The 12365-nt window shown below is 32.6% G+C and overlaps 1 protein-coding gene across 2 annotated transcripts in view; it reads right to left on the bottom strand.

Annotated features, from left to right (window-relative positions):
• P4HA1 (prolyl 4-hydroxylase subunit alpha 1) overlaps positions 1–12365 on the bottom strand; it is an 85991-nt gene that overhangs the window by 25278 nt on the left and 48348 nt on the right. Inside the window, exons 8-9 of one of the 2 annotated variants that reach the window (XM_059899551.1) lie at positions 10074–10250; positions 8002–8072 (exon numbers count right to left, since the gene is read on the bottom strand). In XM_059899551.1, coding sequence (XP_059755534.1) covers positions 8002–8072; positions 10074–10250 — 248 coding nt within the window. Of the gene's footprint in view, positions 1–6907; positions 6979–8001; positions 8073–10073; positions 10251–12365 lie in introns of both variants that reach the window. The other variant, XM_059899552.1, reaches the window with a different exon arrangement.

Genomic DNA, 12365 nt, shown 5'->3' with positions numbered 1-12365 from the left:
TGAAAATACTTCTGACATCTTTCCTAGTCAATACACATAGCACTGCCTCATTTTTTAAAAATTATTGTGGTTAAAAAATACACAACATAAAATTAACCACTTTAACCATTTTTTTAAAAATATGGTAAAATACACATAAAATTAACCACTTTAACCATTTTTAAGTGTACAATTCAGTGGTGTTAAGTACACTCACAAAGTCATGCAACCATCACCACTATCTATTTCCAAAACTTTTTCTTCATCCCAAACTGAAACTCTGTACCCATTAAACAGTAATTTGCCATTTCCCTCTCCTCCCAGCCCCTGGTAACCTCTTATACACTTTTTGTCTGTATGAATTTGCCTATTCTAGGTACCCCCTGTAAGTAGAATCATACCATATTTGTCCTTTTGTACCTGGCTTATTTCACTTAGTATAATGTCCTCAAAGTTCATCCATGTTATATAGCATGTATCAGAATTTCATTCCTTTTTAAGGCTGAATATAGTCCATAATTTGTTTATACCACATTTTGTTTAACCATTCATCCATTAATGGATACGTGGGTTGCCTCCACCTGTTGACTACTGTGAATAACGCTGTTATGAACATGGGTGTACAAGTAATCTGTTTGAGTCCCTTCTTTCAATTTTTGGGGGTATATACCTAGAAGTGGAATTTCTGCATCATATCATAATCCTATGTTTGACTTTGTGAGGAACTGCCAGCCTGTTTTCCACAGCAACTGTAACACTTTACATTTCCATTCCTCATTGTTTTTTAAATTACTGCTTTTCTTTTTAAAATAAAATACCTTTAATTTCAAAATGACCATGAAGGTCAGTCAATAAAGCACTGGTTAAATAAGGTTGTTTCTAATTTTTCTCTAGTACAAACAATATTGTAACAGAAATTTCTGTATATCTTTGCGTACTTATGGGAATATCTCTGTAGGACAAATTCCTAGATGTGGAACTGCTAGATGACGTTTACAATTTGATAAATGATGTCAAATTGCCCTCCAAAAAAGTTTCAGTGATTTATACTTCTATCAACTGTTTATGAGAGTGCCCATTTCATAAAATCCTTGCCAGTATCAATCTTTTCAATCTTTGCCAATCTTAGAGGCAAAAATATTTTAATTTTTTTACTTTTTAAAAAAAGTTTTAATCTGCACTTCTTGTTATATCACAAATGATCTCAATAGAAGGTTTGAGGCTTAGCAGTTAAGCCTCAGATGAGAGAAAGTCATTGATAACTGCAACTTAAAAATAAACTTATCTTAATTGTGGTTCTGCCATAGTCATTAGAGAGGAAAATGAGTTCTACATAGGAAGTTATTTCACTTAATTTGACTTTTACATGAAAACCTCTCCAAAATATACTAAGATTTTCCTAAGCTGGAGAACTCCATATGTTTAAAACATTTTATTCATCTAGATCCCACCCTTAAAGCATTACTGCTAATCCATCTTCAGCAACATTATTGTAGACCTATCGGGTAGTTGAAGAAATTAGCTCTGAGTTGTTTTAAAAATTTAAAAATTCAGTGGAGACAATGATACTATAATATGTTAACTGTCAATTCTTTAGGATCTGGAAGTCTTACTCCTACATTAAATTAAGTAATCAGAAATCAACATTCTTTCTTCTAGTACCCAGTGCTTTAACTGAGTTAGAATGTAAAGTTATAGTATTTACTGTAACAGGAAAAAAATCATTTGAATAACATTCTTTATCTTTTGTACAATTATAATTGAAAATGTCAACTAAGTTTTACAGTGTTTTTTCCACAAAACATAATTTAGTGCCAGGAGAAAAACAGAATTCTTTCTCCAGATAATTTTGTATGTGTCCCTTTTTTCCATTAATAACTAGATAACCCAAAATATATTTATTTTGTTCTTAATGACAGGAAAGTGAGAGCTAAGTTGTACATGCAGAGTAACACTGCAATATTTTTTTTTTCATTTCTAATGAATTTCTACTGTTGAAAAATCTTTATTATTCTTTTAATATATGCTTTTTAAAAATATCACTGGAATGCTTTATTTAAGTAAGGAGAAACATTCTCACACTGCATGACTGTATTTCTAATACTAAGGAAGGCATGCTCAAGTAAATAGACAACACCATTTTGGAGGTTTTGAAGACTGTTATAAAACCTCCAAAGGAAATATGATTAATATAACTTGAATGCCACTATGTGATTTTTTGCAAAGGCAAAAGATAATGCAGGGCCCAAAGTGCCAATTACAGAGGGCAAAACTTTCAATAATTCTTCTCTAAGTGCTTAATAGTTAACAAAGAAAGGCTAATCATCCAGACTGGGAATTTATCCAGTCCCTTTGGTTCTTAGTGGGACCATTATACAACACTATAGATCTATCCATTTCAGTTATCTCAATCTGAGAACCACTGTTCTACCCAATAGAAGGCAATGCTGTTGTTAAGAGTTATGCCAGGGCTTCCCTGGTGGTGCAGTGGTTGAGAGTATGCCTGCCAATGCAGGGGACGCGGGTTCGAGCCCTGGTCTGGGAGGATCCCACATGCCGCGGAGCAGCTTGGCCCGTGAGCCACGGTTGCTGAGCCTGCGCGTCTGGAGCCTGTGCTCGGCAACGAGAGGCCGCGATAGTGAGAGGCCCGCGCACCGTGATGAAGAGTGGCCCCCGCACCTCGATGAAGACTGGCCCCCGCTTGCCACAACTAGAGAAAGCCCTCGCACAGAAACGAAGACCCAACACAGCCATACATACATACATACATTAAAAAAAGAATGTAAGCAGACAAGAATAGCATTAAAAAAATAAAAAATAAATAAAAAATAAAAATTAAAAAAAAAAAAAAAGAGTTATGCCAATTTGGACTTCCCTGGTGGCGCAGTGGTTAAGAATCCACCTGCCAATGCAGGGGACACGGGTTTCAGCCCTGGTCTGGGAAGATCCCACATGCCGCTGAGCAACTAAGCCCGTGCACCACAACTAGTGAGCCTGCGCTCTAGAGCCCACAAGCCACAACTACTGAGCCCGCGTGTCACAATTACTGAAGCCCGCACGCCTAGAGCCCGTGCTCCACAACAAGAGAAGCCACTGCAATGAGAAGCCTGTGCACCGCAACAAAAAGTAGACCCTGCTCGCCACAACTAGAGAAAAGCCTGTGTGCAGCAACAAAGACCCTACACAGCCAAAAATAAATAAATAAATTTATTTTAAAAAATTATTCATTAAAAAAAATTATGCCACTTAAAAAAAAAAATCTGATATCATTCAAAGCTATTTGCGGGGCGGGTGGCAGTGGGATGAATTGGGAGATTGGGATTGACATCTATACACTAATATGTATAAAATAGATAACTAATAAGAACCTGCTGTATAAAAAATAAAATAAAATTTAAAAAAACAAAGCTATTTGCATTGCCCTCTATATTGTAAAAATATTAATATATTTTTACACTGTATTTGCTCCTTATTAACATGGGGAAAATTAAATCTTAAGCATAATAAAATATCATAGTGTAGGAATCTGTACTTGAAAGTAAAAAAAATGAAATCACTTCCAAGAAGTGATTCTGATTCCACCAAAATCAAAGAAGCTTTTTCTATCATACTAAATAGACTGTTTATTTGCATATCTCATTATTTATATTGCTTTAACTGGACTTATGAGCTCAAATAACTAAACTGTCTTCTCAGAGCATACAACTGAACGTTTACCTCTCAAAAACTAAAATTCCATTTCTCTGATTTAGCCAAAATTATTAGCTTCTCCATTAACAAGTTGTAGTAAATTTCTTTTTTTTTAATATTGGAAAAGACAGAAAATGATTTGCCAAAAGTTCACAGATAGTCAATAAAGTAAATTAAAACTTTATGTTTAAAAAAAAAAAAAAAAAAAAACTTTATGTTTTTAAACAGTAATGGATTTCCACACATACTTTGCCCAAAGAAAATTCTATTTGCTAGAACACTGGAACATATTTTTACTTCCACAGATGATGATGCAATCACTTAAGAAATTTCTCAAAATACAGATATTTGAAATTCCCTTCTGAGCCTTTCAAAATACAGATGTTCCCAGAGTAAAAGGGATCACATTAACTGACATCAGTACACATAAACTCTTTCTGCTATTTTGCATTTGAGATGCCTTCTTCAGAGGCATAAAATACGAAGGAAACAGAAAACACTCATTTATTACACTTGTAAAATCTTCAAATTCAGATTTACAGTGATGGGTAGAAAATGTCTTGACATAGCTATCAAATTTCCAAAATAGTAGAAACTTTTAATTTGTTAAAATATGAAATGTATTAGATATTTTATGGAGCAAATTCCTTCCTTAACAGTTAAGAGCTCTCTCTCAACATAAATATTTTATTTTTAAAAGGGCTGATGAACAATTTTCCTTAAGAGTAAAGATGAAAATCACTGTGCTGTGGAACTCTTTTTTTTTTACTACTTTACTATGTTGTTTTGAACACAAACACACACCCACACTGCATACTTTGCCAAGCCTGGGTGAATTTATTGTAGTGTTACTCAGTCTTCTAATGCTTCTAATGCTACTGGCTAAATATCTTCTGCTATTATAAATAATATGAAGTATCATTGGGCCTTTCTCAAAAATCCAATAAAATTGCTTCTCAGAGCTATAAAATTATAATATTTAAAAAATAAGTTCAAAATATTTAGAGGTATTTAGTTCCTAACAGAGAAAAAATGTTTGTAGACCACCTTTCTGAGAGTAATTTATTTTGAATTGTTGGTAAAAGCCCAATGACTCTGTGGGCTGAATATTTTGTCAAAAGGTCTACTGTATATATAGAAAATTTCCAAAAATGACTTCTAGAACACTAAGTTCATAAAATTTTGTTTTAAAACGATTCCTAAAAACAGCAAAATCTGGAGAATTTAGATACTTACTAGCTTTATGACAGTAAAAATGCCTAACACCATGTAATCTGATAAAATATATAATGGATTTAGTTATTTTTTTAAAAATAGATAACGGCTTCATTTTTTTAGACATGAATAAGGTTCTGTAAATGGAAAATTAGCTTACTCAAAACGAGGGTTACTTACTATGCACAGAAGCATTATAAACCATGGCTCAATATGTCTATCCAAATTAGTTACTGCAAATCCTTACCTTGTATTAGTGTTACTAAAATCAAAATCACATTATAGGAATGTGATTAGGGGCAAGGGGACAGGTAGTGGTATAGGGCAAACAGTTAGGAGATCAGAGTATGTGTGTGGGGATGCTGAAGGTTAATATGTGAAGGACATAAAGCTTTGCCTAAAAAGAGTAATTAAGGAAATGAAATCAATGCATTCTGTCTAGCCTTTATAGTACTTTTGCTATGACTTATAGCAACAATGTTAACTTTTTTTGTTTGAGTACCTAAGATAGTTGTTAAAATCTATGTACTCCTTTGCACAATTTTTAGTTGACAAATGAAATTTTTCATCGTAAGAGTTTCAGAGGATTTAATTCTGTCATTCTGAAAACAGTGGTAATTTCTGAAAAATGATTACTTGTTTTATGTATCCAGTGGACTCTAAATACCATAATGATTTTATGCCCACCATCATCCACTTTATAAAGAATACATTAATGAAGCATTTTTTAAAAACTTGGAAATTTTACATTATTCTTTTCTTTTTTTCCTTGAACTTGCATTTTCATTCCATTCTTATCTTAAAACAGTGGTTCTCAACAGGGGTAGAGAGGTAGAGTTCCCAGGCATGGTGGTGGGAATTTTGCCTACCAGGGGACATTTGGCCATGTCTGAAGACATTTTTGATTGTCACAACTGGGATGATGGGTGCTTCTGGCATCCAGTGGGCACTAGAGATGCTGCTAAACATCCTATGAGGCTCAGGTCAGTCAACAAACAACAATCATCTGATCCAAAATGTCAATAGTGTTGAGGTTGAGAAGGCCTGTCCTAGAGTGATATATTTCTATGACCAAAAGTCTTTTATTCATCACATTATACTTCTATACAAGAAAAATATTTATGTAAACTGATAAAAATATAAATTTCCTATAACATAAAGGCCTAAGTGTTAAAAAAAAAAAAAAAGTGTCTCCTAGAATGGTTTATTACAATTATAATTAGTATACATTAATCTAAAGAACATGATTAAACAATCATCATTAAATATAAAAAGTGAAAATATATTAAAATATTCCTAATGAGATGGATAAAGCTCATTTTGTTATTTTCAATTAGGTATTATATCTGTGAATAAATATTGCTACAATGAGACGGAATTCAGCTCAATGATACTTCTATTTTCATTTTTATGAGAGCTGAGAAACCTTTATGTAAATAAGTAGATGGAAAAGGAGTTCTGTTGAAATAATGTCACTTATTTTGTGAGCTCCTATATGTTATATACACTTATAAGTTATATAGTGACCTTTTACTAAAAATTATTTCAGTGATCTATCAGCCAATAACTTAAGGAGATTCTCTTAAATATTGTTAAAAGTAAAGAATTTGAAACCAACTGACTTGCAGAGGATTTGTTAGGTAATCCTTCAAGGCATTCATTTTCTCACTACCTACAGCTACTGAGTAACCCAGAGATTTTTCAACCCCTGCTTTACTACAAAGACCAAATTAGGCCTTGTTCAATGAAGACTCTTTGGGAACTTCCCTTACTTTAATATGAGAACACAACTTCACTTATCAGATAGGGTTTGGGATATCTCAGCAGGCATTTAAAAATCTAGTAATTTCTATTAACTGCCCCATAACCACATCCATCATGAAAAGTCAGGCACGGGTGTCATCCAATACCTATGCCTAATAGCCTAGGTCTTAGAAATCATATGATGGGTTTTATGAAAATTAGATTCTAAAGAAAGAAAACAGTCCAAATATGACTAAAATTCTTCCCATTACTCCCTTACCTCTTAGATACTCTGTACTGTGCTGTGGTCAATTTTCCAGTCTCAGGGTCATGTACTGTAGCTCGGCTCAGCTACAAAAAAAGAGAAAGGACAAGGACTTACTCAAGTAGCAGGCAATTTGGGGCTTTTGTTTTGTTTTGTTTTGCCAAGCCACAGGTGATTGGAAGGGTTCAGATTGGTCTGGATGGTAGGTAATGGTTTCGAATCAGCAAAAACATTTAGAAAGGTGGCAATACGAAAAGCCACTTCCAAATCAAGAGAAAATGGGTTGACAGATTTTTGTTGTAGATTGTCCTTTCACTTTTTTTTAAAAAAATCATTTGAAGCTCTATGTAAATTTTTTATAGCACTGGGTTTCACAGGTGCTTTCTCAGATCTAGAAGTTTAATGTTCTTTAAATTATTTGACAAAAGAATAACTAGTGGTCTCTTTAGTCTCTTTAAATTCATTTTTTAAAACTCTCACCAAGCTATAACTGTTGTTAAATCTCTCTGGTGAAGTAAAAGGCAACTAAACTCAGAAGCAATAGCATTTGGAAGACTGAGATCTGAAGCATAACTCTGTTCTTTCCATTGCCAGCTTTTAAGTCAGCAAGTTTTTTAAAATAAAAACTCCAACAGGAGAAATAGATTACTCCAAAATGACAATGTTATTTTATAAGATGCATGAACAAATGCCAATACAATCATCATGAAGAATGATGTGAATTCACCACAGCATTTATGAATATGAGAGAACTACATAAACAAAGACTACTCCCAGATTAATCCAGGCTGCTGCTTTCTTTCCCCCCATCTTTGGCAAGAAAAAGAAAACAAGTATAAAAGCCATTTCCTGGATATTTGATTCCTAACCTGAAGAGCGATGCAAAGCATATTAACTCCCTAAAAATAACAGACCAATTAAATATTAAAAACAGAACTTCTAGTTAAAGGGAAAGACCTGTGAAACACAAAGCAGTTTATCCATGCATAAAAATAGGTGGTGACTTGACTGGAGACTGAAAATGACCTACTTCCCTTAAATGAATAATTCCTGTAGGATGTACAAAACACTCATTAGAGGGCAGAATATGCAGCATACACATCTCTTACCTTTTGCTAATTCTGTAATGTACCGTCTCCAAGTCTCCTGTTATTGGGTTTGAAATGGTGGCTCGCCTCAGCTGTGAAGCCAACCATCAAAATAGTTGCATTATAAAACAAAAAAAAAAAAATGAATCACATTTATCCAATCAGTCAGAATTCTGGGATTTTTTTTTTACAAAGGAGGCTAAAAAGAGAAAATAATTCCATAGACTTCCAGTCACCTGTGTTTAGCCTTGAAAGCCTGTTGATTTTTAAATTTTTTATATTTTTTAAAGTTCTTTAAAATTTTTTGTTTTTGTTTCACATGAATGGAGGGTACACAAACAAAAGAGACTGGAAATTAAATTTCTTTCAACGGTTAGAGGACGTGAAGTGAGGAAAAGAAATTTCTAAAATTTGAAGTCTAATTTATAGTTATAAGAATGGCTATTTGCAGTTAATAATCCATTCCAAACTTTTTGTTTTAATTTTCTCGGTGATGGAAATGTTTGCAAAGATAATGTTCAAAATTTGTTTCAAGGTCATCTTTTCTTCCTTCAAGATGTAAATAAACAGTGAAATAATCTTGGATGAGCACAAAGACAGATGAAAGGAACTCATAAATGTTAAAAAACAGAAAGAGAAGACAGCCAAGATAATGATTTTAAACTTTTTTCTAAAAATGAAGGATGATTCAGATGTTAACAAAAGAGTATAAAATTTTTATTGCCATTGAATTTCTTGATCAAATAATCCAACTGAGGCATCCACTTTGAAGATTGAGGCCTCCAAACCCAGAAATATAAGACTTGATCTCCAAGCTGAAATGAATTCCTAATAAATATTCTACCAAGGTAATTTTGGTTTACTGACCACAAATAGTGAAGTACAATCCAAAAGAGAATGACAGAATATGACGTGATTATAAGTGGCATTCTGCTTAAGAGATTTATAAGAACTCCCTTGGACAACATCCATACATATTAGACTGGCCTTTTCCATTTAAAATGTAATCTTTAGTAAAAAACAAAAAGTACCCATTTGGAAAAGTAGTAAAACTTAACAACAACAACAACAAAAATTCTGACTTCAAGTTTATTCTACAGTACAGATATCCAGACAACTCAACTTTTATGATATAACACGGAACAGCAAACTGTGGTCCATGGGCCAAATTCATCCAGCCACCTGCTTTTAAAAATAAACTTTCATTGGAATATAGCCACATTCATTTATGTATTTTCTATGGCTGCTTTTGCACTGCAACAGCAGAGGTGAGTAGTTATATAACAGGCTATACAGTCTGCAAAACCTAAAAAAATATTCACTACCTGGACCTTTACAGAAAAATTTGCCAATTCCTGTGTAATAATCAAGCAAAAATATTCCTAGTGTTTATTTAACAATCTCTTTATGAAAATGATGGCGGTTTGTATTTTACTATCAATAAGACCAAACAGATTTTAAGAACAAGCTGATGGGAAAAAAGGCAAGAGCATAAAGGGCAATCTTTCTCACACTCTCGCAAAAGAAGAATTTCTATGCTAAACACTAAGTTTATAGGATTGTGTTTACAATAAATTGTTTTTCTTATTAAGATAAATGATGTGGGTTGAAGTCAGAAAACTATGATGTCGTTATTTCAGATTAGCAAGATGTTTGTACCTAGTTATATCCTTCTAGTAATAATGTACCTAAACAGGAATAAAAATACTTCAAGTATTATTTCAGATAAAACTATAGAAGATATAAAAAGCTGGTCTTTGATTAGTCTCTGAGATTAAAGGACCCCAAAGTACATAGAAAACTTTTTCAGGAAGATGCTGAAACACAAATTTGTCAAGTGTGAATAAAAAATCTCATCTATGATTTTCATAAATAAGGGCTTAAAACCCAGTTGCAAGGTATGTTATTTGTATTGATAACAGAGAACAACTGGTACAGAGCTTAGTTAATTCCATTAGTTTGCAACAACAATATCTAAAACTATCTATGGGCTTATTGCCACGTCAATTATCATTTTTATAATCTTGCAAAGGAAAAAACTGAAACACCGGTAGAGTAAATTGAGGAGAGAAAAAAAGAAAAAAATTATTTACCCTTGGTTTTGCTAGATCTTTAACAATTTCAATTTCTGCATCAGAAATAATATCATGGAAGCGAATAATACGAGGCTTGTCCCACTCATCCTCCTGTTTGGCTGGAGCCAGAATAAATTTAGGATTCCGGTTTCCATCATGGTAGCGGCAAAAGAGTTTTTTCTGTCTCCGAGGAGTCTAAACATAAAGTTAAAAAAATTATAAATATATTAGAGTAATAGTATTTTTAATGCTTGTTCCTATGAAGATAAGAAACAATAATCATGCTACTGTATACACAGAGTATCTGAGGAAGAACACACAAAAGAAAACAGTACCCTGCAAATATTCTGCATCAAATGGGACCTTCAGGATTTTAAAAGTTTTATTAATGATTATTTTCTGGAAGAGATGGTAGGCCTTAAATTTTTAAAAGGTGAGGTTTCTCTTTAACCCCTTCTCTCATCAAAATAAAGTTCAGGCATTGTAAATATGAAAGAAATAATAAAATATTTATAGAAATATGAAATGAATGACCAGCACTGCTCCAAACTTCACAAAGTAACTGGGAAGCACTCAGAAAGTTTCTAAAAGAAAAAAAAAAGAAAACAAAACAAAACCTAACCAGGTTTTCCCAAATACCTCCCAATTTTAAAAAAATTTAAGGGATTTTTTTTTTAAAGTAAAGAAGAAAATGGGTAGCTCTGAAAAAGAGAAAATAAGTTATTAAAGAAGCCAGGTGCTTTTACTAGCAGGTATTAAAGACAGAGTGGTCAACAAAACAAATAAATGTTCCTTTCAATCATCTATGTATTATATTAACTAAGTAAGTTATTCCATTGCTGATTCTTCTCTTGATGAAACAAGTATTTCATATTATGAGGTAGGAATAATATTAGTTTTGGTTTTAATTATTAACTATACAAAAACAAATAATGATTCATGTTTATTCTTGTACTTTATTTACCTAGAATCAAATCCAAGGTTTTATATCAAATAAGTTTTTTATATGATGATGAGATGAATTTAACTATTCTGAGAAAAAGGATGCTCTTTTGATCTGGGGCAGAGTTGACATGTGTGTGTTACATCAACAAACTGGCAAATTAACAGACTTCTGTTTTTATATCTGTAGTTCTATTTTGCTCTCTTCTTTAAGAGATTCTAAGGGCAATAAAAAATATCTGCTTACTATTGGAAATCTGAACACTGACTAGATATTTGATGATACTATGGAACTACTATGAATACTGTGATACTGGAAATACCATGATAATGGTATTGTGGTTATTTTTTGAGTCCTTATCTTTAAAAGATACACACTAAAATATTTAGATGTGAAATTTTAAAAAAATGTTTCATGAGTCTAATTTGTATTTACTTATTAGCTCCCAAAGCGAAAGTAAACATGTTCTTCTGGGAATCCACAAACTTATCAAAAATGTCAACATAAATATGATCTACTTATTTGCTGTTAGAGGTTAGGCTGTCAACAGTGAGTCATCAAATACCAGGAAGTCATCAACATAAAAACATAAAACCCAGCTTCAGTTTAACAGTAGTAGAGAAAAAGATACACACTATTCAAATGTTTTCACTTAAAAGTACTCACTTCAAAAATTCACTAACTCCTTCTACGTATGCCTGCTTTCAACTGAACACTAGTACCACATGATATTCCTTAAATAAGGATTCCATGATCAATTAATGTTGAGAAACAAAGTATATCCTATTCATAATGCACATTATCATAAAAAGGATCTGAAAAGTCCTAAGGCTGAACAAAAACTATGTTCCCCACGCTTGAACTTTATTATTTTTGGCCTATTACCTACTAAGTATCCTGAAGCACTGGTAATCTGAGTACAAATACATAAATATAGGTATACAATAAACAAAGCGATATTTATAGACACATTTTAGTATTTTAAAGAATAAATGTTAAAGCCAAAATCTGTTTAAAGTCTTTGTGCAGTTTTAATATTTCTTAAATAGATGAAAACATTTCACTAGGCAATCTTGTCTAGGTTGACTAGGAGCAGAACCAAAAGAGATCACTGTATAGATAAATCCATTGTTTCACAGGGTGGGTTAGAATGGTATATTATTTCTATTTAAGATTGCTGAAATCTTTTTTGCATTAAGATATAAGAAAAAACTTTATCACTTCCCTTAAATTATCTGATTCTTCACCTTAAAAAGCCTGTTTTAATCTATGAAAAGGGTAATAATTACCAAAAATGCATTGTAATGGTATATGATTCACAAGTTTTGTTTTAAAGCTATTTTGCTAAGAGTTGGAGCATATTAAGT

This window comes from Balaenoptera ricei, chromosome 16, assembly GCF_028023285.1.
Source record: "Balaenoptera ricei isolate mBalRic1 chromosome 16, mBalRic1.hap2, whole genome shotgun sequence".
NCBI lineage: Eukaryota > Metazoa > Chordata > Mammalia > Artiodactyla > Balaenopteridae > Balaenoptera > Balaenoptera ricei.
This window is presented reverse-complemented; position numbering and strand designations above follow the sequence as displayed.